Source organism: Hyperolius riggenbachi, chromosome 9 (assembly GCF_040937935.1).
Source record: "Hyperolius riggenbachi isolate aHypRig1 chromosome 9, aHypRig1.pri, whole genome shotgun sequence".
In the NCBI taxonomy this organism is placed as follows: Eukaryota; Metazoa; Chordata; class Amphibia; order Anura; family Hyperoliidae; genus Hyperolius; species Hyperolius riggenbachi.
In genome coordinates, this window is record NC_090654.1 from 220,184,287 (window position 1) to 220,209,630 (window position 25,344).

The following is a 25,344-nucleotide window of genomic DNA, read 5'->3' on the forward strand; positions in this document are numbered from 1 at the left end:
TGGCAGTCATGGGCCCATGGCACAACTACATATCGCAATATAGGACACCCCACTCATTTTAGCAACTGAGGCCCCAGTACCTTGACAACAGAAATCCCACAACTAGCAGGCCCGGAAGAAAGAAGCAGTAGGCGGGTAGGATGAAGTGGTGGGCAGGCAGAGTTTGTTATTGGCAGTCTGACTCTACATTGCCTGGCTGGTGTCAGTCTGAGTGAGACGGGCCACGCCTCTTCCTGGTGGAGCCGTTCACTTCCGCAAACAAGTGAAAGGTCTGCATGCCAGGCTTATGAATACGAAGTAGGAATGAATATGTAAATACAACACTTTGTGTTCGATCTTTGTGTGATACAATTTTTTTTGGGGTGTGCGTACAATTCAGGGATGTGGAGTCGGTACAAAAATCATCCAATGAAACCTTGAGGTACCCAAACTTGCTGCGACTCCTCGACTCAACTACTTAGTCCAGGGATGCTCAACTCCCGCCCTCAAGGGCCAAGATCCTCACACATTTTTGGCACAGCTCAATGTTACTGATGGGACTGAATCAGGAAACAGGGATGCTCGGGTAGTGCTTTTTATTACCCGCCCGGATCCGGGTACCCAGATATCCGGATCCGGGTATCCGGATCCGACCTTGCGGATATCCGGTTCCGATCCAGATATCCAACCAAATTACCCGCGGGTACCCGACCTATTCGGGTATCCGGATAGAAAACCCAGAAGTGCCCTTTAAATAGCTTTAAAATGGTTTTTAGGGTAAATGATGCATGTAGCATCATGTTTTTTTAAAGGGAAATACTAATTAATTATTTGGTGGACATAAAATGAAAAAAAAAAAAAAAAGCTGTCAATTAACATCAGGACTAGATTCCAGACAGCAGTCGTGCAGCCCACATTGTGTCCAAAGTCCAATTGCACAACTGGGACATGACAGTTTTCAGCCCAGACACCTCCAAAAAAATGACACCGCAATTGTGTTTTGGGTTGAATATAGGTGGCGGTATCAGCAGCAGTGGCCTGTGGCACCGTGGCGGCCAGAATGGGGAGGTGAAGATTCTCCTGCGGCCAGAATGGGATGCTGCGGCTTTTCTCCCTGTGGCCGTTGGGGGTTGAGTGGTGCGGCTGGTGGTAGCGGCAGAAGGATGTGGTGGGTCCCGCATTCCCCAGCCACTGTCTGCAATGCTGATCCTCCGTGCCAAACCCACCGACGCATCCTCCTCCTCAGAGTCAGAGCTGACATCCCCATCCTGTGGATGGTAGTCACGGTCCTTCATCCCATTATCAACATCATACCCCCCTCCTCAAAACCCAGAACATCCTCCTCAAACTCCTTGTGGCTAACAGCCCTGAGTTCAATCGCGGCGCCTGGAGCGAAAAGCTCGCTGACTGTGGGTAGGCTGCCCGCTGGGGTCGACACTGACACGGCAGACCTTCTGAGGGTGGCTGTAATGTTGCTCCCTGTCCTCTTGCCCTTGCTGCCCCTCCCCCAGCTGCCGGTGCCAGCAGACATAGTACAACTTATACGAGATGATGTCACCAGATGATGTGGGGTACTTTTACTTTAATAAAATCGGGGTTGGACTTTACATCAAATCAGCACGGAGTGACAGACCGCAGAGTAGAGGACAGACAGTGCACACTGTTATGGTGGCGGCCTGGTGGGTACACACGGTGCGTTCCTGCACTCGATTTCCCGCTCGATTCCCGTCGACTCGATTATTTCCAACATGTCCGATTTGCGTTTCGATGGATCGTTAGGTCGATTTGGCATACTTTACATGCGAATCGACCTAACGATCCATCGTAACGCAAATCGGACATGTCAGAAATAATCGAGTCGACGGGAATCGAGCAGGAAATCGAGTGCGGGAATGCACCGTGTGTACCCGCCAGGCCGCCGCCATAACAACTAACTGCAGTATTAACTACAATACAATAACACAGTAATCCTCCTATTCCCTATACTGTCCTGCTGGCCTGCACAGACACAGACAGGACCTAACTTAGTGAATGAAAGCAAACAATTACAAGCTAGTTAGCTAAAAAAATAATAGAACAATAGCGTAGTGAAGATGTTTAGCACTCAAAGCTTTAGGTTTATCACTGTATACAGCACTTGCTAAGCCAGCACTGGAGCAAGTCTGTCAGTGACCAGCCAGCCACACAAGCAAGGACGATCTGTCTCATCATGCCAGCCCTCCTTGCTATACAGGGGGGCTGGCCAGGGTTCCCTTCTGTGATTGGGTACCAGGACTTAGGCTGGTAGGCCTCTGATTGGCTCAATGAGGTCAGGTGGGGCTGGCCAGGGTTCTCCTCTGTGATTGGTTGCTAGGGCTTCTGCTGAGAGCCCTCTGATTGGCTGAATGACATCATCTCCTTACTAGTTACACTATCCGGATCTGGATATCTGGATGGATATCCGCGGGTATCCGGATTATGCAGCTAGCTATCCGGATAGTGGCCCAGGTATCCGGATCCGACCCGGATAGCTGAAAAATGGTTGGATACCCGGGTTTACCCGGGTACCCGGATCCGGATGAGCATCCCTGTCAGGAAAGGTGTGGATCATCTCTGTCCATCCTAAACATGGATACGGCCCTCGAGGACTGGAGTTAGGCATCCCTGATTAGTCTAATACGTACTAGGGCTGTGGAGTTGGTGCAAAAATAATCCAACTTCGACTTCTCAGTTTATGAAGACTCCAACTCCAGGTACCCAAAATTACTGCTGCTCTGACTCAACAGCCCTGGTAAAATTTAGTTACCAAGTAGGAAAGATGGAATATGGCTATGTTCAAGCGTGGAGAAGTGAAACTACACATGCAGATACCTTCCAGGGATTTCTGTGGCCTCAGCTTTCAAAACAAGCACATCATGGAGGGTTATAAGGTACACATTACAATGAGGAATGCATAGGCCATCCTTATTACACACAGGGACACGGGACACATTTGTCATAACGGTGAGGGCATAGGCTTGTTATAGCGGGACACATGAGAGGCGGGGCTCTGCCACCACCCAAGACCACCACTCCATATGCAACACCAAGAAGGCAGTGCAGGTGGACCCCTAGACAGCAGGGAACTTTATAGGGGAGCAAGCAGGCCACTATTAGACACCAGGGATCTGTATAGGGGAGGGAGAGAGGCACATTGCATGTCAAATTGGGGTGTGGCAGGTGCATGTCTTAGTCACCTTTTTCCTCACTCAAGATGTCGGGGGGAGGGGGATGGTATGATTTTTCTATTTAAATTTCTCTTTGTTGTTATCATTAGTAAAGATTACATACGTAAACAATAAAAATAAAATATATCTCTGTGTTGTAGAAGACCACATTATTTGAACGTACTGAAAGCCCATGCCGTACATAGCGTTATGAAAATAATGTGCATGGTCAATACACAACACACACACAGGCTCTGATTCACCATGTGCAGGCAATGCATGGCAATATCACTGGTGATAACGCCGGGAGAGCACCGCCCATTAACACATTAGCGCCACAAGCATTACGGGACACTGTACACATGCTGCATGGTGAATCAAGGCTATAGTCTACAACCACTTATAATTCAATGAACTTTTCTGCTGAGCTTCCTCACAAGACATGTTGTCTTATCAGTTCCTTAATTAGTTAAGAAAAGTAATATCAAACGTAAGTAATTTTGGTACAACTTGTCTGTGTATGTCTTTGCTTGCTTCCAGCTGAAAGAGTTTTTACTGATAAGGGGTGGGAAAACTTGGATTTACCATAAGGCACTGTAGGCACGAGCCTACAGGCGTCTGATAATGTAAAGGCAGCTCACTCCCCTCCCTGAGTGCCTTCCTCCCTTCTTCCCTATGCAGAGTCCAGAGCAGAGCGTAAATGAGAGGTTACTTACCCAGGTCTCGCCATTTCACTGACCAGATATCCCTTCAGTTGGGGGCACCTCTAGCTACCTTATACGTCAGGCACCTCTAGGTACTTGATACCAAAGCTACTAAAGGGCACCTGTAGCTACCTACGTCAGGCAAAGGAAGTAATGGAGGAGTGACAGCTGGGCCTGCCAGCACACTTGCGGTGCTGTTCGGCTAGGGTTTGTAGGTTCATGGAGGGCGGAGTCTAGGGTTCCAGGACATCTGTGCCTATAGGCTCCTGCGAGGTAAATCTGGGCCTGTTCGGGAGAAAAGTAAAATCCAATGATCTTCACCCCATGTTAGCCTTGGTCATGCCCTGTTATTTTTGCTGCAGTGTAACTGCACTGCGGGTCAAACGCCGACACGAGCGGGGTTACAAAAGCTGCCATTCAACTGCATTTTAATTGCACCTAAAAGTTGCTCATGGCCGACAGACAGGATGCTGAACCACCAGACAAATGCACAGGCCAGCCATCTGTCTGAAAGAGGCCTTAGAAATAAGGCAACATTCCGCACTGCAGGTTTAGCACAGCTCAGTTTTTCTCTTCTTCTTTTTTTTTTTTTTTTTTTTTTTTTTTTTTTTTTACAGGATATCCTTACTTACCTGGGCCTTTTTTTCAGCCCCTAGCAGTCTATACATTCCATAGTTGCTGTTCCGCCCTCCAGTGTACCGCTAGCCCCCCTGTAAGATCGCCACCCGCAGCTCTGGTCGCATGCTCCTGCACTTGCACAGGCACATCTGCGGGCATCTCTCGATCGTGCTGCCATGACCGGGAGCATTCCGTGCTTCCAAAGTTTGTCTGTGTGAACTGCGCAAGTGAGGCGTGCGGACATGCCTGTACATGGGCAGAAGCACGTAACCACAGCTGTGGTCAGTGACCTTATGGAGGGGCAAGCGGCGCACTGGAGGGCAGCAGGACTGCACCGATGGACCAGGTAGACTAGAAAAAGCCCCAGATAAGTAAGAATTAACATTTCCTTTTCAACTCAGATGTCCTTTAAATTTGGTTAGGGCAGTTCTTTATTTTAGTATGATGTCACATAGAAGATGTAGCGGGTTAACATGCTGTTCTTCATCACCTAGGTACAGTTGGTGAATTTTGCCACTGCCCGTCAGAATCCTCGCTGTGCTAACCATGCCTGCAGCACCCAGGGTCAGTTTTTGGACAGAGGCCTCGCAGCAAGTTATGGCTGGAGGGTCAGCAGGTAAGGGAATATTTACGCTTGTTGTATTTTCAGACTGGCTTCAAATTGAGGTCACCCAGTCAGGTTTTGAGTTTCCAGTTGAGTTTCTAAATTGATGATGATGTTATCTATTCAGTCGTATCCACCTCTTGGCGATTCTATGGGTTAGCTCTCTCCATGCTGTCCAATCTTGTACCATTTCTGCCAGTTGCCTTGAGCTCAATCCTGTGTCTGCTTTGATGGTGTCAAGCCAATGCGTTCTCTGGCGTCCTTTTGCCACTGATCAGTCCTAGCATTGGGTCTTTCTCTAAGGAATGTGATCGTATCACGTGGCCGAAATATGTGAGTCTGAGTCTGGGCATCTTGCCTTCCAAGGACATGTCTGGTCTTATACATTCCAATACTTCTTTGTTTGTCATCTTGGCTGTCCATGGAATGTGAAGCAACCGTCGCCAGCACCACAACTTGAAGGAGTCGATCTTTCTTCTATCTCTTTTTCTTAGGGTCCAACTTTTGCAGCCATACATGGTTATGGGGAAAACAAATTTCAAATTTACAAATTACAACTTCCTAAAGTACGGCTTATCTGCTCTGAAAGCTGTTATTGCATTTTATTGCATAGCTGCTCTATTCATATACAGTGGCTTGCAAAAGTATTTGGCCCCATTGAAGTTTTCCACATTTTTGTCATATTACTGCCACAAACATTAATCAATGCTATTGGAATTCCATGTGAAGGACCAATACAAAGTGGTGTACACGTGAGAAGTGGAACGAAAATCATACATGATTCCAAACATTAAAAAAAAACAAAAAAAACTGCAAAGTGGGGTGTGCGTAATTATTCGGCCCCCTGAGTCAATACTTTGTAGAACCACCTTTTGCTGCATTTACAGCTGCCAGTCTTTTAGGGTGTGCCTCTACCAGATTTGCACATCTAGAGACTGAAATCCTTGCCCATTTTTCTTTGCAAAACAGCCCCAGCTCAGTCAGATTAGATGGACAGCGTTTGTGAACAGCAGTTTTCAGATCTTGCCACAGATATGACAAAATGTGGAAAACTTCAAGGGGGCCGAATACTTTTGCAAACTACTGTATTAAAATCTATCTGGTGGTCATTACTCGGTGGTCTTTTTTTTTTTCTCTCCTTCTTCAGTTGGTTCTTACACCTCCGTGACGCCTCTAAAGGCTTCAGGTGCACGTGTCTCTGAACACTCCCTACGATGGGCGGCTCCATACTGCACAAGCATGCTCACACATGTCTAGTACGGAGCCACCTTTCTTGGGACGCAAGTGCTCCCAATGCCTTACGAGGGCAGCAAATTCAAATAGGAGTGACAGCGCTGGAAACAGGACACAGAGGTAGGAACTGGAAGGCTCTTTAGGATCCAAAACCTTCTTTTATAGGTTTTTTTTTCTTTTTCTATAGATTTGCTTTAATAGCCTACATTTGAGGAGAACCTATGGCAAAGCAGCCGGTAACACACAGCAAATATTATTAATCACGTAAAGCACTAACAGTGAGGCAGGGAACACACTTGACTTTCAGTTTTCCGCGCGCGTTTTCCTGCATACTTTTTCTGCACACCAAGTGTGTTTCTATGCAGGAAAACGCGCGCGTTTTTTCACAGCAGCTGATGTAATTGATAGAGAAAACTGCCAAAATGTGCAGATTCAGGATGCAGAATGTCAGGTTTTTTTCTGCGTGCGAACAACACAGTAAGTGTGTACTACCCCATTGATTAACATGAGTTTTCAGTTTTTCTGTGCAGAAAACGCGTACGAAAACAGTCAAGTGTGTTCCCTGCCTGAGCATTTCAACAATGGGGTACAATGAGATTGGTTTGTTGAGGTTCTGGGTATCACCCCATGATATGGGCATGTTGAACCAACAACCTGTTTTTTTCTTTTTTTGTTTTGTTTTTGAAGGAGTTGTGTGTTTGCTGGATTTGTGTGAATGGAAGTTGTGCTGTTTAATTTTTGTTTTTGCAGTATACTTTGTCAGATGTTCACCTGTTACCCATTCTGTGTCTGTAATTCATAAACTCATTCTAAATCCCATATTCCTGCCACACAGTCCTATTAGCATAGTGTGGTTATAGCCTAAGCCCTAGGTTCTCAACATGTGGTACGCGTACCCCAGAGGGTACTTCTGATGGTCCCAGGGGGTACTCGGACTTGACATACTTACCTAAGAACAACAAATTTAGAGTTTTTGAAGTTGATAAATGTTATTTAAACAGCACCAAATTAACATTTTAGTTAATTAAAAGCAATAGTAAATGCTTGAAATTGTTTAAAACCAATTATCATGTACTATGATTAAATATATATTTGTCGAGGGGTACTTGCGATAATTTTTACTACACTAGGGGGTACTTGGTGAGTACAGGGTTTTAAAAGGGGTACATACCAATGAAATGTTGAGAAACACTGGCCTAAGCCACATCTCAATGGCTTTTATGTTACAACAGACTGTAAATAACATCTACAATTAACAGTGTGCATAATACTGCCCCTGCTTGTGACCCTCAAGCACAAGTCCAATAAAATACAGTTATCTCAGTCTGACCACAGCCTGCACATTAAAAGGGGACGGCACCAGCTCATGTGCTGAAACTCCGCGCCATTGCATTACACTGTGCACCCTGGTACCGAAGGTTGATAAGTCGGGCACTTTATCCATGTAGCCTAACGCCATGCCGCACTACATCCAGCAACGGCGTCCCTAGTGGCAAGCCTAAATGCTTATATTATGTGGCGAAGCATGGGACCAGCCGCAATCCAAGTGTTGGTCTTAGTTCTAGATCTGGAAACAGCTCCCTTAGCGGCAGCCATGTTTTCTGCGTCCAACATTGGGCATGAACTGCATAATGCCAATGTCTTTACTTTTGTGGCATGGGAAAAATCTAGTTCTGTAGTGCATTTTACTCTGGATCAGATGTGCATCTTATATGTGTTTAGTTTTCACACTTTTTCACAATCCTGGTCCTTTCAGTTATGTTTTAGGAGGATTTTTTCCAACGCTGAGTACTCTACAATACCAGCATGAACATAATAAGTAAATGGGTTTTGTACACTTTCAGCTTCAAACCAAAGCTGTAATTTCACTTTACATTTGACAGATTTGCTGCGAGTCTAAATCCGTTATACTGTCGTGTTTGTGTTACTGGCCTTAATCCTTGATTGCTTTATTCTAATCCTTTCTACCTCATTATTTTTTTTCCTCACATCTCCATCACCTTCTTTGTTCTTTATTCATAATTTCTTAAATCCGCTACACGTAATGTTAAATCCTTGATTCCATCATAACTGTTTGGTTCTATAAAACGGCAGGGCAATCATTTAAAGCGAGCTGCACATTTACAGAGCACTGGGGAGGAATGTGCTGAACCAATACCTTTCTCAGTGGGTGAAATGTGAACATTTCCAGCTTACAGCTAATGAGCGGGACTTTGGAATCTGAGGCCGAGTAATGTCATTCAGTCTAGTTTGTGTTGGTGATTTTGCTGTAAATTTTTGTAGTAATGGAAAAAGTATTTCAGGGCTCCAGGTATACGCTGGTTTATGCAGGCTCTGGGCTGGGAGCATTTCATCTCTAATGACTTCCTAGTTAAACCATTAAAAGGGAGACTTTAAATGAGAGACTTTAAAGAGGAACATTAGCGAAAAGGGGAGAAACATAAATCAATGCATTGCAAAGTGAGAATTAAAAAAAACAGAAGAGAGATCAAGAAATGATTGACAGTCGCCATGTCATTTGTTCATATTGTTTGATCTACAATCAGCCTGCATGTCATCTTTACTACTGGCAGACATGGAAAACAACAGCACCAACTGCCATTGCCTATAACCACACACCCTAACAATGCGATAGGCTAAAAGGTTTTCTATGTTTTATAGATATACATATGCACAGAAGGAGGTACTGGTTGCTTGGCAGTTGGAAACAGCCCTTATTACCCACAATGCAACAAGGCTCTCACAGTGTGATGTCAGGAACTCTCCCCCTCCCATAAAGAGAGAATAGAGACACAGGAAAATAGCACCACTCAACGCTGATTTGAAAAATGTATAAATATACAATCTTTATTACATATGATCAGTCCAATACAGACAGTAATACTTCCATAATTCAATAATGACAAGAAGTTTTGAATCAGGATGATACCATTTCAATAATTCTATTCAATAATGATAAAAACACTTGAAAAAATTGTACCCCATAAAACGCAATGCCACATTAATATAACATGCAATCATTCTATGTATTTATCACTCAGTATATAAACTGCATAGTAACACTGGCAGGCTCTTGTAGGAAAACAAAAAAGACACAGGGAGACCGGGAGCCCGATCTGATGTATTATCAAAGAGACACAAAGATACGTGTGTGATAAAAAGATATACTCACAAAATTGGGTTGCTGAAAAAAGTAACCACTTTTCTCGCGTGTGAGGAAGTGCCGTCCTCACTCGGCCTGGCTTCCGATAGTGTGGTAGGTCGCAACTCCAGGCAAAAGGTTGGCCACTGGAAAAACTTCCAATTGTGCACTTAAAATTTAAGAAGTACTTACCACTACTTTACGTGTGAGTTTCACTACTATAAGGTAGGAACAATAGTACCTTATTCTAATTACTTTATTACCTACTAGAACTACTGATCTATGTCCACGGGCGCCTCCTACCTTCTCCCATAGTAACACTAGAATCTCATAAATGAGCCCCTAGTGTTTGAACCCAGGTTAAAGAGACTCTGTAACATTAAAAAGATCCCCTGGGGGGTACTCGCCTCGGGTGGGGGAAGCCTCCGGATCCTAATGAGGCTTCCCACGCCGTCCTCTGTCCCACGGGGGTCTCTCCGCAGCCCTCCGAACAGCCGGCGACTGTGCCGACTGTCATTTCAATATTTACCTTTGCTGGCTCCAGCGGGGGCGCTGTGGCGGCTTTCCATTCCGAACTACACGGAAATACCCGATCTCATTCGGGTCCGCTCTACTGCGCAGGCCCAGGAAACTTGCGCCTGCGCAGTAGAGCGGACCCGACGGCGATCGGGTATTTCCGTGTAGTTCGGAGCCGACAGCCGTCAGAGCGCCTGCGCAGGAGCCAGGAAGGTAAATAATGACGTCACCGCTGCCCGGACTCCACGGAGGGCTGCAGCGAGACCCCTGACGGATGGAGGACGGCGTGGGAAGCCTAATTAGGATCCGGAGGCTTCCCCCACCCGAGGTGAGTACCCCCCAGGGGATCTTTTTATGTTACAGTTCCTCTTTAAGTAAAGTGCCAGTAGTATAATGTTAAAGAGACACTGAAGCGAAAAAAAATATGATCTAATTATTTGTATGTGTAGTACAGCTAAGAAATAAAACATTAGGAGCAGAGACATGCGTCTAATATTGTTTCCAGTAGAGGAAGAGTTAAGAAATTCCAGTTGTTATCTATGCAAAAGAGCCATTGAGCTCCATGACTTCGAAAGTCACAGAGAGCTCTGTCTTCTGAAGCTTGTTATCTCAACTGTCAGTCACTGTATTTTCTTTTTCTCTCCAGAGAACAGGTCAATAGTTCATTGGGCTGCTTTGTAAAATCGTTTAGAATGCTGAGTAGTGTGTGAACTGCAAATATTACAGAATGATGCAATGTTATAAAAAAAAAAAAACTAAATAACTGAAAATAAAAATATGAGAATATGTTCTTTGCTATGAATGTTTTAGTAATTATCCATACTACACAACCAATTCATTATATCATATTTTTTTTCACTTCAGTGTCCCTTTAATAAACCGTGCTGTTTTTGTTATACCATACTGCAATAGTGCAAACACACTGAAACTAACACACAACAATGAAAAAGTGGCAGTGCTATAAAACATCCAAAAACTGGACTATAATCTGAATGCATATGGCTGTATGAGCAGCCCATACAGTTAAAGTGCATAGTGAATTGTACATTTGATACTTGCCTAAAGAGAGGGAATCCTCAGGATCCTATTGAGGACTCCCCCTCCCTGCTCGGATGTCCCCTGTTGCTGAGTGCAGCCCCCCAGAAGATTAGCAATAATGCATTGTCACTAATTATATCAGGGCTGCGCAGCTCTTCTTCCTCCGGCGGGGGGTCTGCGCAATAGCCGACCCAGCCCGTCCGCGCATGCACAGTAAGCAGGAGCTACGGGCTCTGTGCTAGTGCGCATCTGCGGGGGGGGGGGGGGGGGGGGGCTTGCATGGGCAGTGCTGGGCCACAATTCAAAAGGAAGAGCTGCACTGCCCTGATGTGGAGGGGGGCCGCACTCAACAACGGGGGGCTTCAAATCAGCAAGGGAAGCCTTAATAGGATCCTGAGGCTTCCCTCTTTTAACGTATAACTAGAAAATCAATAAAAAGAGCACTCTGAGGAGAAACATAAATACAGGCAGCTCAGTCCTGCCAGGACAGGTCTCACCTGGATATTGTATGCTGTGTGTGCATGTGTCCCCTTAGGACCCAGGATCAGGCACTCCAGACGGGCTCCGGCGGCGATGGACAGGGAGATCAGCCGATGAAGACGTTGGAAGCAGCGGTAGCAGCTGCGGACAGTGTCATCACCAGAACGCCGACTCTCCCTACTAGATCAGCACAAGAGTGGCGCCTGTTAGGCAAAGTTCCGCCGCACGCTGAGATGGAGGCGCAGACAACGTCTAGGTTGAGCCAGGAAACCCAGCCACATGTAATGAGGAACTGGAGTGGTATAAATAAAAAAGGGGGGTTTATCGGCATACATGATGACGTGTTTCACTAAAGAACATATCTCATTTCTTCAGACCATTAAATTGAAAGCTGTTCTCTTGTGAAACGCATCAAGACAAGACAAGACAAGACAAATAACATTTATATTGCGCTTTTCTCCTTGCGGACTCAAAGCGCCAGAGCAGCAGCCACTAGGGCGCGCTCTATTGGCAGTAGCAGTGTAAGGGAGACTTGCCAAAGGTCTCCTACTGAATTAGTGCTGGCTTACTGAACAGGCAGAGCCGAGATTCAAACCCTGGTCTCCTGTGTCAGAGGCAGAGCCCTTAACCATTACACCATCAGCCACCTTTTACGCCGATAACACCCCCCGTTTTACGGCTTGTCCCCTTAAGCAGAGCAATTTTCACCTGTCAGCATTCCTTACATTCATTTGCATATAACTTTATTACTACTTATCACAACAAAACAACCTATATCTTGTTTTTTTTGCCACCAATCAGGCTTTCTTTAGGGGTACTTTTTGCTAAGAATTATTTTATTCTAACTGCGTTTTAACGGGAATAATACAAATAAAATGGAAAAAAAAATATTATTTCTCAGTTTTTGGCCCTTATAGTTTTAAAATAATACAGGCTATCGTAATTAAAACTTTTACAACGTTTACAATTTTTCCCTAGTACAATGTATGGCGCCAATATTTTATTTGGAAATAAGGTGCATTTTTTCAGTTTTGAATCCATCCCTAATTACAAGCCCATAATTTAAAAAGTAACAGTAATATTCCTTCTTGACATACATATTAAAAAGGTTCAGTCCCTGAGGTAACTATTTGTGAATTTTTTTTTAATTGTATTTTTTTTTTTACAAACTTTTTTGGGCAGTAACTATTGGGTAGTGTGGAGGTAAGGGGCTAATTTTAAATGGAAAAAAAAAATCTTTTTATAAAAAAAAAAAAAAAAGTTTGTAGAAGTAATTTTACTATTTGGCCACAAGATGTCCTCATGCATAACTTCCCCATGCGTAGTATTGCATGGACGTGTAAGTATCGGGTTTTTGTGAATAACAGCGCCACCTCTTTGATGGCTGCGGTCATTCACCCGGGGACTTAGATCATTGAATGGGAACTGGTCATTGATCTCCCATCTAGCCATCGGCGGTGGTAACGAGCAGGGGGGGGGGGGGCGAGCGGGAGCGCGCAGCAAGGGACATCCCAGGGGAGGGGGGTGGATAAAGCGGGGATGTTACATACTTGTCTCGAGAGGAGGGAAAGTGGTTAATGTTGTTTGTGTTTTGTTTGTTTTTCCAATATACAGGTAGTCCCTGGTTAACGAACGAGATATGGAATGTAAGTTCGTTCCTAAACTGAATCCATTCTTAAGTTGGAACACTGTGCCATCTCTGCCCCCTGTGCCTTTTCTGTGTCCCGCTGTGCCTCCAGTGTCCTCCTCTGTGCCGGCTTTGATCTACCTCCCACTGTGTCACCTCTGTCCCCCTGTGACCTCAGTGTGCAACAGAAATATTTCATTTTACCAGTTTGGTCGGGGGCTACCTGTAATACCTACCTATCTGTAATACTTTTATACTGATAATCTGCAGTACCACTTAAAATGTGCCTGGTTTAGGTGGGCCTGTTTTTCCTGCTTCTGTAAATTGGTCAGATAATTTTATCGAAGGCTCTGAAACATCAGTGTCATGGGAACTATGCTGCCCATACCAGCCTGTGCGATGTTCCCTTTTTATTTTCTTAGCTTCTAACCTGTATAATGTAAATTGTAACTATGAGCACTGTACATTGTTCTTGCGGATATACTCTATGAATATGTATTTTTTTTCTACTTTACATATTATTCTTGCTTTTAAATATGCCTGCACTTTGCTGTTCACAAGGGCAAGCATTAGAAAGGCCATGCTAATGTTCCCACTGCATTTACTACATTTTGTTTCAGTGCATGAACTCTCTGCATGCTCTATTTTACTGCATCTGCATCCCCACTCAGTGTCATTGAATGGGGTTTGTTATCATCATCATTGGCCACCACATCTTTTTCAGATGATTGTACTACATAAGTACTTAGCAGCACGGTGGTGTAGTGGTTAGCTTTCTCGCCTTGCAGCACTGGGTCTCCTGTTTGATTTTTAGGACACTATCTGCAAGGAGTTTGTATGTTATCCACGTGTCTGCAGGGGTTTCCTCCATGCACTCCAGTTTCCTCCACATTTCAAAAACATACAAGTTAACTGGCTTCCCCCTAAAATTTCCCCCTAGACTACGATGGACACATGACCATGGTTGGGATAATGGGATTAGATTGTGAACTCCTCTGTGGGACAGTTAATGATAGGACTATATATACTCTGTAAAGTACTGCAGAAGATTGGCGCTATATAAATATTAAGGATAATAAATGCAAAATCACAACGTTTTTCTTATGCATTTTGTAGTTGTAGACATTTTCAATGTTAACCAGAAGATGGTGCACTAGAGCCATCATTTCTATGTCTGGTGAAATCTTACAGTTCAGAAAGGATGCTATTTTGATGCTCTGCTCTCTCAAAAAGCATTAATGATGTATGTATATATACATTTTTTTTTTTAATTTTTTATTTTTTTTTATGAAAGTGGTGGTGAGGGCTATGAGCACAGGTAATACCTAATATTTAAAAAGACTGGTGATCACGCATTTACAAGATAACTAAACGCTGTGTATGTGTGCAGGCTGCAATGCGATAGGTTGCTCTTTCTATGTATCCCTGCAACTCGCCTGCTAATTAGGTGATTGCAGCTGACCTAAGCTAAGGGTCACAATATATATTACATTGGTTTACTACATTGGACTGTTAAAGTTCTAGGTCAAACAACTCAATTTTAACCTTGTAAATGAAGAAGCATTTGACAGTATGGTCACATCATTGTACGCCTTGTGACAAATGCTGCTCTCAGGCCCATCCTGCACACAGGTTTCCCAGCATTCAGGACTACAGTCTATATACCAGGAAGGTGAGAAGGGTGTCAAAAATAATGTAGGCCCCGTTCACATCAACGAATACGGATGGCCGTGCGTTCGGAATGCAACACATACGAACGCACGCCATCCACTGGTCAGCCACTCGTTTTGGGAAAAAATGCGTGCAGCATGCGTTCCCGGACCACACAGGTCAGGTACGCATGCAGTGTGAACATCAGACAGCGCAGTCTATGCACTGTCTGATGTCGTGCGTGTCTGCCTCCTGCACGTGTTGCCAAAATCCAGACGGCAATGCGTGCAATGAGAACGGGGCCTACTGACAACCCTTGCCCAGACAGACCTAGGGCGACCCAAAGGGGTTTTGCTAAAAGATAACAAAGTCAAAAAGGAGGACAAATATGACAAAATAAAAAAAATTCTAATACCACGGTTAGCATTTGTGACACCGTGGCTGCAATTTAGTGAGAAACCTAAAGGATACATGAGGTAACATGTGACATAAGATAGACATAAGTATATACATAACTATGCTGTGTTGCTTTTATTATTTCTCTGCCTAAAAGAGTTAAAAATCAGGTAAGCAAGTGACAGTTTCTGTCTGGGTCGGGACCTGGTTGGACTATAGCGTAACCCTCACTGATAAGGAATTACAGCCATAAAACCCTTTCCTGGCATAAAATGGCTTCTGAGGGCAGCAAAGAGATACAAAGGGTCAACTGTTCATAGAGTTTAGCATACTGGCATTTTTTCAATGCAAGTGTTATTGAGCAGAGACAACGAAACAGTAAAAACGTAAAAAGCAGATTAAAAATATAAAACAGTTTGATACCTTAAACGACAATTTATAGAGAAGGAAGATGCATTCAATTGTTTATCTCATCTTTCCTTTAAATCAGGGGTCCCCAAACTTTTTCGGTCAAGGGCCGGGTCAACATACTTCAGACTGATGGGGGGCCGGAGTATACATAAAATGTAGAAAACATTACATTGAGCCTAGGTAGTGTAAACTATTACCTGTTAACGTGTAATAGTTATTATGTCCTTATGCCCTTATGTCTCCCATTTCACCAAATCCGATCGTATGCCCCCCAACACAGCATGTGCAGATAGTATGCCCCCCAACACAGCATGTGCAGATAGTATGCCCACCAACACAGCATGTGCAGATAGTATGCCCACCAACACAGCATGTGCAGATAGTATGCCCACCAACACAGCATGTGCAGATAGTACGTCCTGCAACACAGCATGTGCAGATAGTATGCCCTCCAACACAGCATGTGCAGATAGTATGCCCCCCAACACAGCATGTGCAGATAGTATGCCCACCAACACAGCATGTGCAGATAGTATGCCCACCAACACAGCATGTGCAGATAGTACGCAACCCCAACACAGCATGTGCAGATCGTACGCCCCCCAACACAGCCTGTGCAGATCGTACGCCCCCCAACACAGCCTGTGCAGATAGTATGCCCCCCAACACAGCATGTGCAGATAGTATGCCCCCCAACACTGTGCAGATAGTATGTCCTGCAACACAGCATGTGCAGATAGTACGCCCCCCAACACAGCATGTGCAGATAGTATGCCCCCCAGCACAGCCTGTGCAGATAGTATACCCCCCCCCCAACACAGCATGTGCAGATAGTATGCCCCCCAACACAGCATGTGCAGATAGTATGCCCCCCAACACAGCATGTGCAGATAGTATGCCCCCCAACACAGCATGTGCAGATAGTATGCCCCCCAACACAGCATGTGCAGATAGTACGTTCTGCAACAAAGCATGTGCAGATAATATGCCCCCAACAAAGCATGTGCAGATAGTATGCCCCCCAACAAAGCATGTGCAGATAGTATGCCCCCCAACACAGCATGTGCAGTTAGTATGCCCTCCAACACAGCATGTGCAGATAGTATGCCCCCCAACACAGCATGTGCAGATAGTATGCCCCCCAACACAGCATGTACAGATAGTATGCCCCCCAACACAGCATGTGCAGATAGTATGCCCCCCAACACAGCATGTGCAGATAGTATGTCCTCCAACACAGCATGTGCAGATAGTATGCCCCCCAACACAGCATGTGCAGATAGTATGCCCCCCAACACAGCATGTGCAGATAGTATGCCCTCCAACACAGCTGTTGCCAGGCACTCTCTGCGCCGGAAGTAGTACGGGCCACATAGAGACAGAGATGTTCGCCGGTGAACGGTTCGGGAACCGTTCGCGATATCTCTAGTTAAAATGTGTAGCGGGCGGCAGCGAGTGGGGAGCTTACCTTCTCTCCACTTCCTCCACTCGCTGTGTCACTGGCTGCATTGCTGCCCTCTATACTTCGGAGGACGGCATTGCATGCAGTGACGCGGCAAGCGGATGAAGTAGAAGGAGGGGGATCCGTTTTTCCACTGCCCTCCACTACCCCTCCGTGTATGCGGGCCCGATTACGGTCCGCGAAAATGCAGCTGAACCGTCCGTTCAGGTGTTGAAAACGGATCCCCCTGAAGGCAGACAGATCCGTGTTTTTTTTTTTTTTTTTGGGTGAAGGCGGCTTCTATTTTCATCATTAGTATCCGTGGCTCCATTTTTGATCCGGATGAAAAACGGAGCCACGGATACGTTAACGTACCAAGTGTGAACCTAACCTAATGCATTTCTTTATGACCTTTATAAGGGTTTGATATCACTGTGGGTATATTTCCATTCTACTGTATAGCTTTGCTTCTTTTCATTGAGATTTGTGGGTATTTATTTTTGCACAGCTCCCTTAAAGGACAGCTATCAATAGTGTTATAAAATGACAATGTACAAATTGTGACACTGAAGCGAAAAAAAAAATGATATAATGAATTGTGTAGTATGGATAATTACTAGAACATTAGTAGCAAAAAAAAAACATTTCTCGTATTTTGATTTGTTATATAGGTTTTTTTTTTTTTTTGGGGGGGGGGGGGGTTGGGTTTTTTATAACCTTTCATCATTCTCTAATGTTTGCAGTTTACACACTACTCAGCATTCTAAATGATTTTACAGAGCAGGCCAGTGAACCTTTGAACTGTTCTCTGCAGAGAAAAAGAAGATACAGTGACTGGCAGTTGACATAACAAGCTTCAGAAGACAGAACTGTCTGTGACTTTGAAAGTCGTGGAGCTCAATGGCTCTTTTGCATAGATAACTGGAATTTAACTCTTCCTGTACTGGAAACAATATTAGACTTACAGTATGTCTCTGATCCTAATGTTTTATTTTTTAGCTGTACTATGCATACATCATAATTTTTACACTTCATTGTCTCTTTAATAGCTGTGTAAGGCCTCTTGCACACTACATGCAATGATCTGATTTTTGATTCCCATTAAAATAAAGTACTGCATGCTGCTACCTTTTTTTTTTTATTTATTTATTTTTTATTATTTTTTTTTTCAATTGGAATCAAAAATTGTATCGTATAAAAAAAAAATTGCATGTAGTGTGCAAGAGGCGTAAGCATTTTCCCACTTTTTGGTTTAAGAATTTGGCTTAGCTGATTGAAACACCCGACTACTCTCGGCTGCCACTTTTTAGGAGAAGATCACAGGTTTGTAAGTCACATTGGCATTTTACGTGACTCCGAGGCTTCCTCCTTCCAGTTTTAGCAGATAAGATACACCTAACGGGGACATTACAAACATTTATGCATGTGGACTGATCCATTCCCTATGCTGTCAGTCAATAAAAAGAAATTTTATGGGGACACTTTTATAACAAGAAAGGAGAAGAGATAAGCAGGGGAAGATTCACAGCAGTACTTAGAAACACTTAGTCAAGCTATTCCCGTCCCAGTTTAAAAAAAAACAATATGTACTTTACTTTTTCAGGTATTCTGTGGGTTCATTCTTTGTTTACAGGGCAAAGTGTCAGCAAAAATGTAGCTGTCACATGGATGGCCCTACATTGAACTCTAACATACTTATTATCATTAGAATCATTGCAAGGTGCTCAGGTCGTGTGGTGGCAAAATAAGCCCAAATCTTCAGCCCTTAGCTTTGTGCTTGACAGTTGGTAAAAGGTGTTTTTGCTAATATGCTAAGTTAAAGTTGATTTCACAACCATTCACACAGTATACTATCTACATATGAATATAGTATGCATTCTGGAGCGCTAAGCACTGCCTCCCCAGGCAGCAACCCAATGATTAAGCGATTGGGTGACACGATGGCTGAATGCCCTGTTTTCCTTCTTACCATAGCAATAGAAACATCACTAGCCACTAGGCTAGCAATGTGTCTGTACAGCACTCGCTCTGAACTGTCACCCAAGAAATCAAGCCCTGATCCCTGCGGGTGACTGTACTCGTGTGTACAAGGCTTAAATCAAGACTGAAGCACATTTAAAAATAAAAAACAGATACTCACCTAAGGAGAGGAAAGGCTTCAGGTCCTATAGAGCTTTCCCGTTCTCCTCCCGGTGTCCTTGTTCTTCTGCAGGCTTCTCCATTTGACTCTCCTGCCGTGGGCTCCCGAAGAATGTCAGCTCTGTACTGCGTACAAGCGAGTGTTCGAGAGAAGGCGCTCGGTGGAGCCTATCTTCGTAAGCTTGAGTGCTTCCTAAACTGCCGAAGCACACCCAACATGGAAGAGAGCAGTTCACGACTGAACGGTGGAGCCTGCAGGAAAATGCAGAGCCCGGGAGGAGAACTGTAAGGCTCTATAGGACCCAGAGCCTTCCCTTTACTTAGGTGAGTATCTGCTTTTTATTTTTAAATTCACTTCAGACTGCCTTTAACCACTTGAGGACCGCGGGCTTTACCCCCCTTAAGGACCAGACCCTTTTTTCCATTCAGACTACTGCAGCTTTCACGGTTTATTGCTCACTCATACAACCTACCACCTAAATGAATTTTGGCTTCTTTTCTTGTCACTAATAAAGCTTTCTTTTGGTGCTATTTGATTGCTGCTGCGATTTTTACTTTTTATTATATTCATCAAAAAAAGACACGCATTTTATCAAAAAAATGATTTTTTTTTAACTTTCTGTGCTGACATTTTTCAAATAAAGTAAAATTTCTGTATACATGCAGCACAAAAAATGTGGCCAAACATGTTTTTAATTTAAAAAAAAACCCCATTCAGCCTATATTGATTGGTTTGGGTAAAAGTTATAGCGTTTACAAACTATGGTGCAAAAAGTAAATTTTCCCATTTTGCAGCATCTGTGACTTTTCTGACCACCTGTCATGTTTCATGAGGGGCTAGAATTCCAGGATAGTATAAATACCCCCCAAATGACCCCATTTTGGAAAGAAGACATCCCAAAATATTCACTGAGAGGCACGGTGAGTTCATAGAAGATTTTATTTTTTGTCACAAGTTAGCGGAAAATGACACTTTGTGACAAAAAAGAAGAAAAAAAAAGTTTCCATTTCTGCTAACTTGCGACAAAAAAAAATGAACTCTGCCACGGACTCACTATGCTTCTCTCTGAATACCTTGAAGTGTCTACTTTCCAAAATGGGGTAATTTGTGGGGTGTGTTTACTGTCCTGGCATTTTGGGGTGTGCCTAATTGTAAGCACCCCTGTAAAGCCTGAGGGCTCGTTTCCACTATCGCGAATCTGCATGCGTCCAACGCATGCAGATTCGCACATGGTATGCAAGTGGGTGGGCCTGTTTCCACTGTACCGTTGGTGATGTGCGTTTTTTTCAGCGGTAAAAAAACGCACAAAAGAGCCAACGATTTCGCCTGCGTCGGGAATCTGTGCGAATCGCCGCTAATGTATTTAATAGTAAAAACGCATGCGGTTTTTACATGCGTTTTTACCCGCGATTTCGCGTGCGATTTCGCACCTTTTCCAATTTTATTTTGCCCTGGCAGTGTCATGGTTAATTTCGCATGGCACCCTGCCATGCGAAATCGCACGCGAAATCGCGGGTAAAAACGCATGTGGAAACGCATCCGCATGCGTTTTTACAAGCGTCGGAATGCGGCCGAAATCGCGTCGCAACAGTGGAAACAAGCCCTAAAGGTGCTCATTGGACTTTGGGCCCCTTAGCGCAGTTATGCTGCAAAAAGTGCCACACATGTGGTATTGCCATACTCAGTAGAAGTACTATAATGTGTTTTGGGGTGTATTTTTAAACATACCCATGCTGGGTGGGAGAAATATCTCTGTAAATGACAATTGTTTGATTTTTTTTTTTTACACACAATTGTCTATTTACAGAGAGATTTCTCCCACCCAGCATGGGTATGTGTAAAAGTACACCCCAAAACACATTATACTACTTCTCCTGAGTACGGCGATACCACATGTGTGACACTTTTTTGCAGTTTAGGTGCGCTAAGGGGCCCAACGTCCTATTCGCAGGTCATTTTTGAGGCATTTGTTTTCTAGACTACTCCTCACGGTTTAGGGCCCCTAAAATGCCAGGGCAGTATAGGAACCCCACAAGTGACCCCATTTTAGAAAGAAGACACCCCAAGGTATTCCGTTAGGTGTATGGCGAGTTCATAGAAGACTTTATTTTTTGTCACAAGTTAGTGAAAAATGACACTTTGTGAAAAAAAAAACAATAAAAATCAATTTCCGCTAACTTTTGACAAAAAATAAAATCTTCTATGAACTAGTCATACACCTAACAGAATACCTTGGGGTGTCTTTTTTCTAAAATGGGGTCACTTGTGGGGTTCCTATACCGCCCTGGCATTTTACGGGCCCAAAACCGTGAGTAGTCTGGAAACGTCTCAAAATGACTGTTCAGGGGTATAAGCATCTGCAAATTTTGATGACGGGTGGTCTATGAGAGGGCGAATTTTTTGGAACCGGTCATAAGCAGGGTGGCCTTTTAGATGACAGGTTGTATTGGGCCTGATCTGATGGATAGGAGTGCTAGGGGGGTGACAGGAGGTGATTGATGGGTGTCTCAGGGGGGGGGTTACAGGGGAAAATAGATGCAATCAATGCACTGGGGAGGTGATCGGAAGGGGGTCTGAGTGGGATCTGAGGGTTTGGCCGAGTGATCAGGAGCCCACACGGGGCAAATTAGGGCCTAATCTGATGGGTAGGTGTGCTAGGGGGCAGTGGCGTACCTAGGGCATTTGGCACCCGGTGCTGGGTATTAAAAGACACCCCCTCCCCTTAAAAAAATGGGCATGGCCACAACCGGCAAAAAAAATTTGGGCGTGGTCATGACCGGATGAGGGTGGAGCTAACTAATTTAAAGTATTAGCTAGTATAGTTGCCCCCAGTATAGCTAGTATAGTTGCCTCCAGTATAGCTAGTATAGTTGCCCCAGTATAGCTGCCCCCAGTATAGATAGTATAGTTGCCCCCAGAGCTGCCCCAGTATAGTTGCCCCCAGTATAGCTAGTATAGTTGCCCCCAGTATAGCTGCCCCCAGTATAGCTAGTATAGTTGCCCCAGTATAGCTGCCCCCAGTATAGATAGTATACTTGCCCCCAGAGCTGCCCCAGTATAGCTAGTATAGTTGCCCGCAGTATAGTTGCCACCAGTATAGCTAGTATAGATGCCCCCAGTATAGTTAGTTTAGTTGCCCCCAGTATAGATGCCCCCAGTATAAATAGTATAGTTGCCCCAGTATAGCTAGTATAGATGCCCCCAGTATAGCTAGTTTAGTTGCCCCCAGTATAGCTAGTATAGTTGTCCCCAGTATAGCTAGTATAGATGCCCCCAGTATAGCTAGTTTAGCTGCCCCCAGTATAGCTAGTTTAGCTGCCCCCAGTATGGCTAGTATAGCTGCCCCCAGTACGGCTAGTATAGCTGCCCCCAGTATAGCTAGTTTAGCTTCCCCCAGTACGGCTAGTATAGATGCCCCCAGTATAGCTAGTATAGATGCCCCCAGTATAGGTAGTATAGTTGCCCCCAGTATAGTTACTATAGCTGCCCCCAGTATAGATGCCCCCAGTATAACTATTTTAGTTGCCCCCAGTATAGCTAGTTTAGTTGCCCCCAGTATAGCTGCTCCAGGAGGGGGGAAGCAGCGCTGGAAGGAGGGGCAATGGGGGCAGCGGCGGGGAGGGGGGAAGGATCCCCCCCCTCCCTCACCTGGGTCCCCTCCTTCTGCCTCTCTTCCCCTCCAAATGACAGCGGGGGCAGCGGGCAACTTAGAGTAAGGGCGGGCGGGCAGAGACTACTCTTTACTTCTGCGTTCCAGCAGCTGGAGCGCTCCGTCGCCGTCACGTGCCTCTTCTGCGCCTCCAATGCGTGTCACAGCATTGGAGGCGCAGAAGAGGCACGTGACGGCGACCCAGCGTTCCAGCTGCTGGAACGCAGAAGTAAAGTGAGTAGTCTCTGCCCGCTCGCCCGCCCGCCCTTACTCTAAGTTGCCCGCTGCCCCCGCTGTCATTTAGAGGGGAAGAGAGGCAGAAGGAGGGGACCCAGGTGAGGGGGGGGGGATCTTTCCCCCCTCCCCGCCGCTATCCCTGTCACCCCTCCTTCCAGCGCTGCTCTTCCCCTCATGCACTGTCTGCGGCTGCAACAATGGGGGGTCGTGGCGACACCCCTCTGGCTGGCTGTCACCCGGTGCGCCACGCCCTCTGCGCCCTATTGTAGAAACGCCACTGCTAGGGGGTGACAGGAGGTGATTGATGGGTGTCTCAAGGTGTGATTAGAGGGGGGAATAGATGCAAGCAATGCACTGGCGAGGTGATCAGGGCTGGGGTCTGAGGGCGTTCTGAGGGTGTGGGCGGGTGATTGAGTGCCCTGGGGGCAAATAGGGGTCTAATCTGATGGGTAGCAGTGACAGGGGGTGATTGATGGGTAATTAGTGGGTGTTTAGGGTAGAGAACAGATGTAAACAATGCACTTGGGAGGTGATCTGACGTCGAATCTGCGGGCGATCTATTGGTGTGGGTGGGTGATCAGATTGCCCGCAAGGGGCTGGTTAGAGGCTGATTGATGGGTGGCAGTGACGGGGTAATTAATGGGTGATTTACAGGTGATCAGTGGGTTATTACAGGGAAGAACAGATGTAAATAATGCACTGGCGAATTGATAAGGGTCGGTCTGAGGACAATCTGAACGTGTAGGCGGGTGATTGGGTGCCCGCAAGGGGCAGATTAGGGTCTGATCTGATGGGTAACAGTGACAGGTGGTGATAGGGGGTGATTGATGGGTGATTAATGGGTAAATAGTGGGTGTTTAGGGTAGAGAACAGATGTAAACAATGCACTTGGGAGGTGATTTGACGTCGGATCTGCGGGCGATTGTATTGGTGTGGGTGGGTGGGTGATCAGATTGCCCGCAAGGGGCAGGTTAGGGGCTGATTGATGGGTGGCAGTGACAGGGGGTGATTGATGGGTGATTGACAGGTGATTGACAGGTGATCAGTGGGTTATTACAGGGGGGATAGAGGCATACAGTACACAGGGGGGGGGGTCTGGGGAGAATCTGAGGGGTGGGGGGTGTTTAGGAGGGAGCAGGGGGCAGTTTAGGGAATAAAAAAAAATAGTGTCGACAGATAGTGACAGGGAGTGATTGATGGGTGATTAGGGGGGTGATTGGGTGCAAACAGGGGAGTGGGCAGGGGGGGGGGTCTGAGGGGTGCTGTGGGCGATCAGGGGGCAGGGGGAGGGGAAATCAGTGTGCTTGGGTGCAGACTAGGGTGGCTGCAGCCTGCCCTGGTGGTCCCTCGGACACTGGGACCACCAGGGCAGGAGGCAGCCTGTATAATAGGCTTTGTATACATTACAAAGCCTATTATACGCATTGATCGGCGGAATTCTGTATTCCTCTGCCCGCCGGCGCTGCTAAGTGGCCGGCGAGCTGGAGGCTAAATCCCCGGACATCGATCCCCGGCGGAGGATCGCGTCACGGATGATGCGATCGCTCCGCCCATGCCCGTACAAGGACCGCCGCATCTGTGCATGCGGCGGTCCTTGCGGGATCCACTTTCCGGCCGCCCCTGTGCAGTGGGCGGTTGGTAAGTGGTTAAAGAGACACTGAAGCCACATTAAAAACTTGATTTTACCTGTTATTTAGCTGAAGGGATATGGCCAGTGCTAAAATGCTGCAATCCCGTGGCAGAACGAGGGTTTTATAACCCCCAGATCCCCGAGTTAAAAATCGGGGAGCGCTTCCTTGTAGAGGCAGAGCTTAGCGCTGTAGCTCTGCTTCTACTCACGTCAATCCCCGCTGATTGCGGCCTCTTTCTGCCCCTCTCAGCGTTCTTTCACTGAGAGGGGCAGGGAGAGGCGGTGATCAGCGGTGAATTGACGTTAATGGAGGCAGAGTTACAGCGCTAAGCACTGCCTCCCCGGGCAGCAACATTTTTTTTTTTGCCCAAGGATTTGGGGGTTATAACAGGGGCGTTACTAGGCCCCATTGGGTCTCCCTGCAGAATTTCAGAGCGGGCCCCCCCTCCCTTGGGCCAGCTCGTGGCCGTTTTGTGGGGGCTGGAGGGGTGGCAGCATGAGGGGAAAGCCTTGGCCACAGTCGGCGGGGAGAGGGGAAGTTCACCCCCCTCTCCCTCACCTCGGGGCTCTCCCCTCTGCGCTCCCCTCCAGCTAGTTACAGTGTGGGCAGCGGCAGGCAGATGTATACCTTCTTCCGTGCGTTCCACCGCATACTCCTCACTGT

General features: G+C 45.8%; 1 protein-coding gene across 1 annotated transcript in view; it reads left to right on the top strand.

Moving 5' to 3' along the window:
- SLC25A21 (solute carrier family 25 member 21) overlaps positions 1 to 25,344 on the top strand; it is a 485,336-nt gene that overhangs the window by 1,186 nt on the left and 458,806 nt on the right. Inside the window, exon 2 of the mRNA XM_068251900.1 lies at positions 4,981 to 5,102. Within this exon, the coding sequence (XP_068108001.1) occupies positions 5,033 to 5,102 (70 nt within the window). The 5' untranslated portion in view covers positions 4,981 to 5,032. The remainder of the gene's footprint in view (positions 1 to 4,980; positions 5,103 to 25,344) is intronic.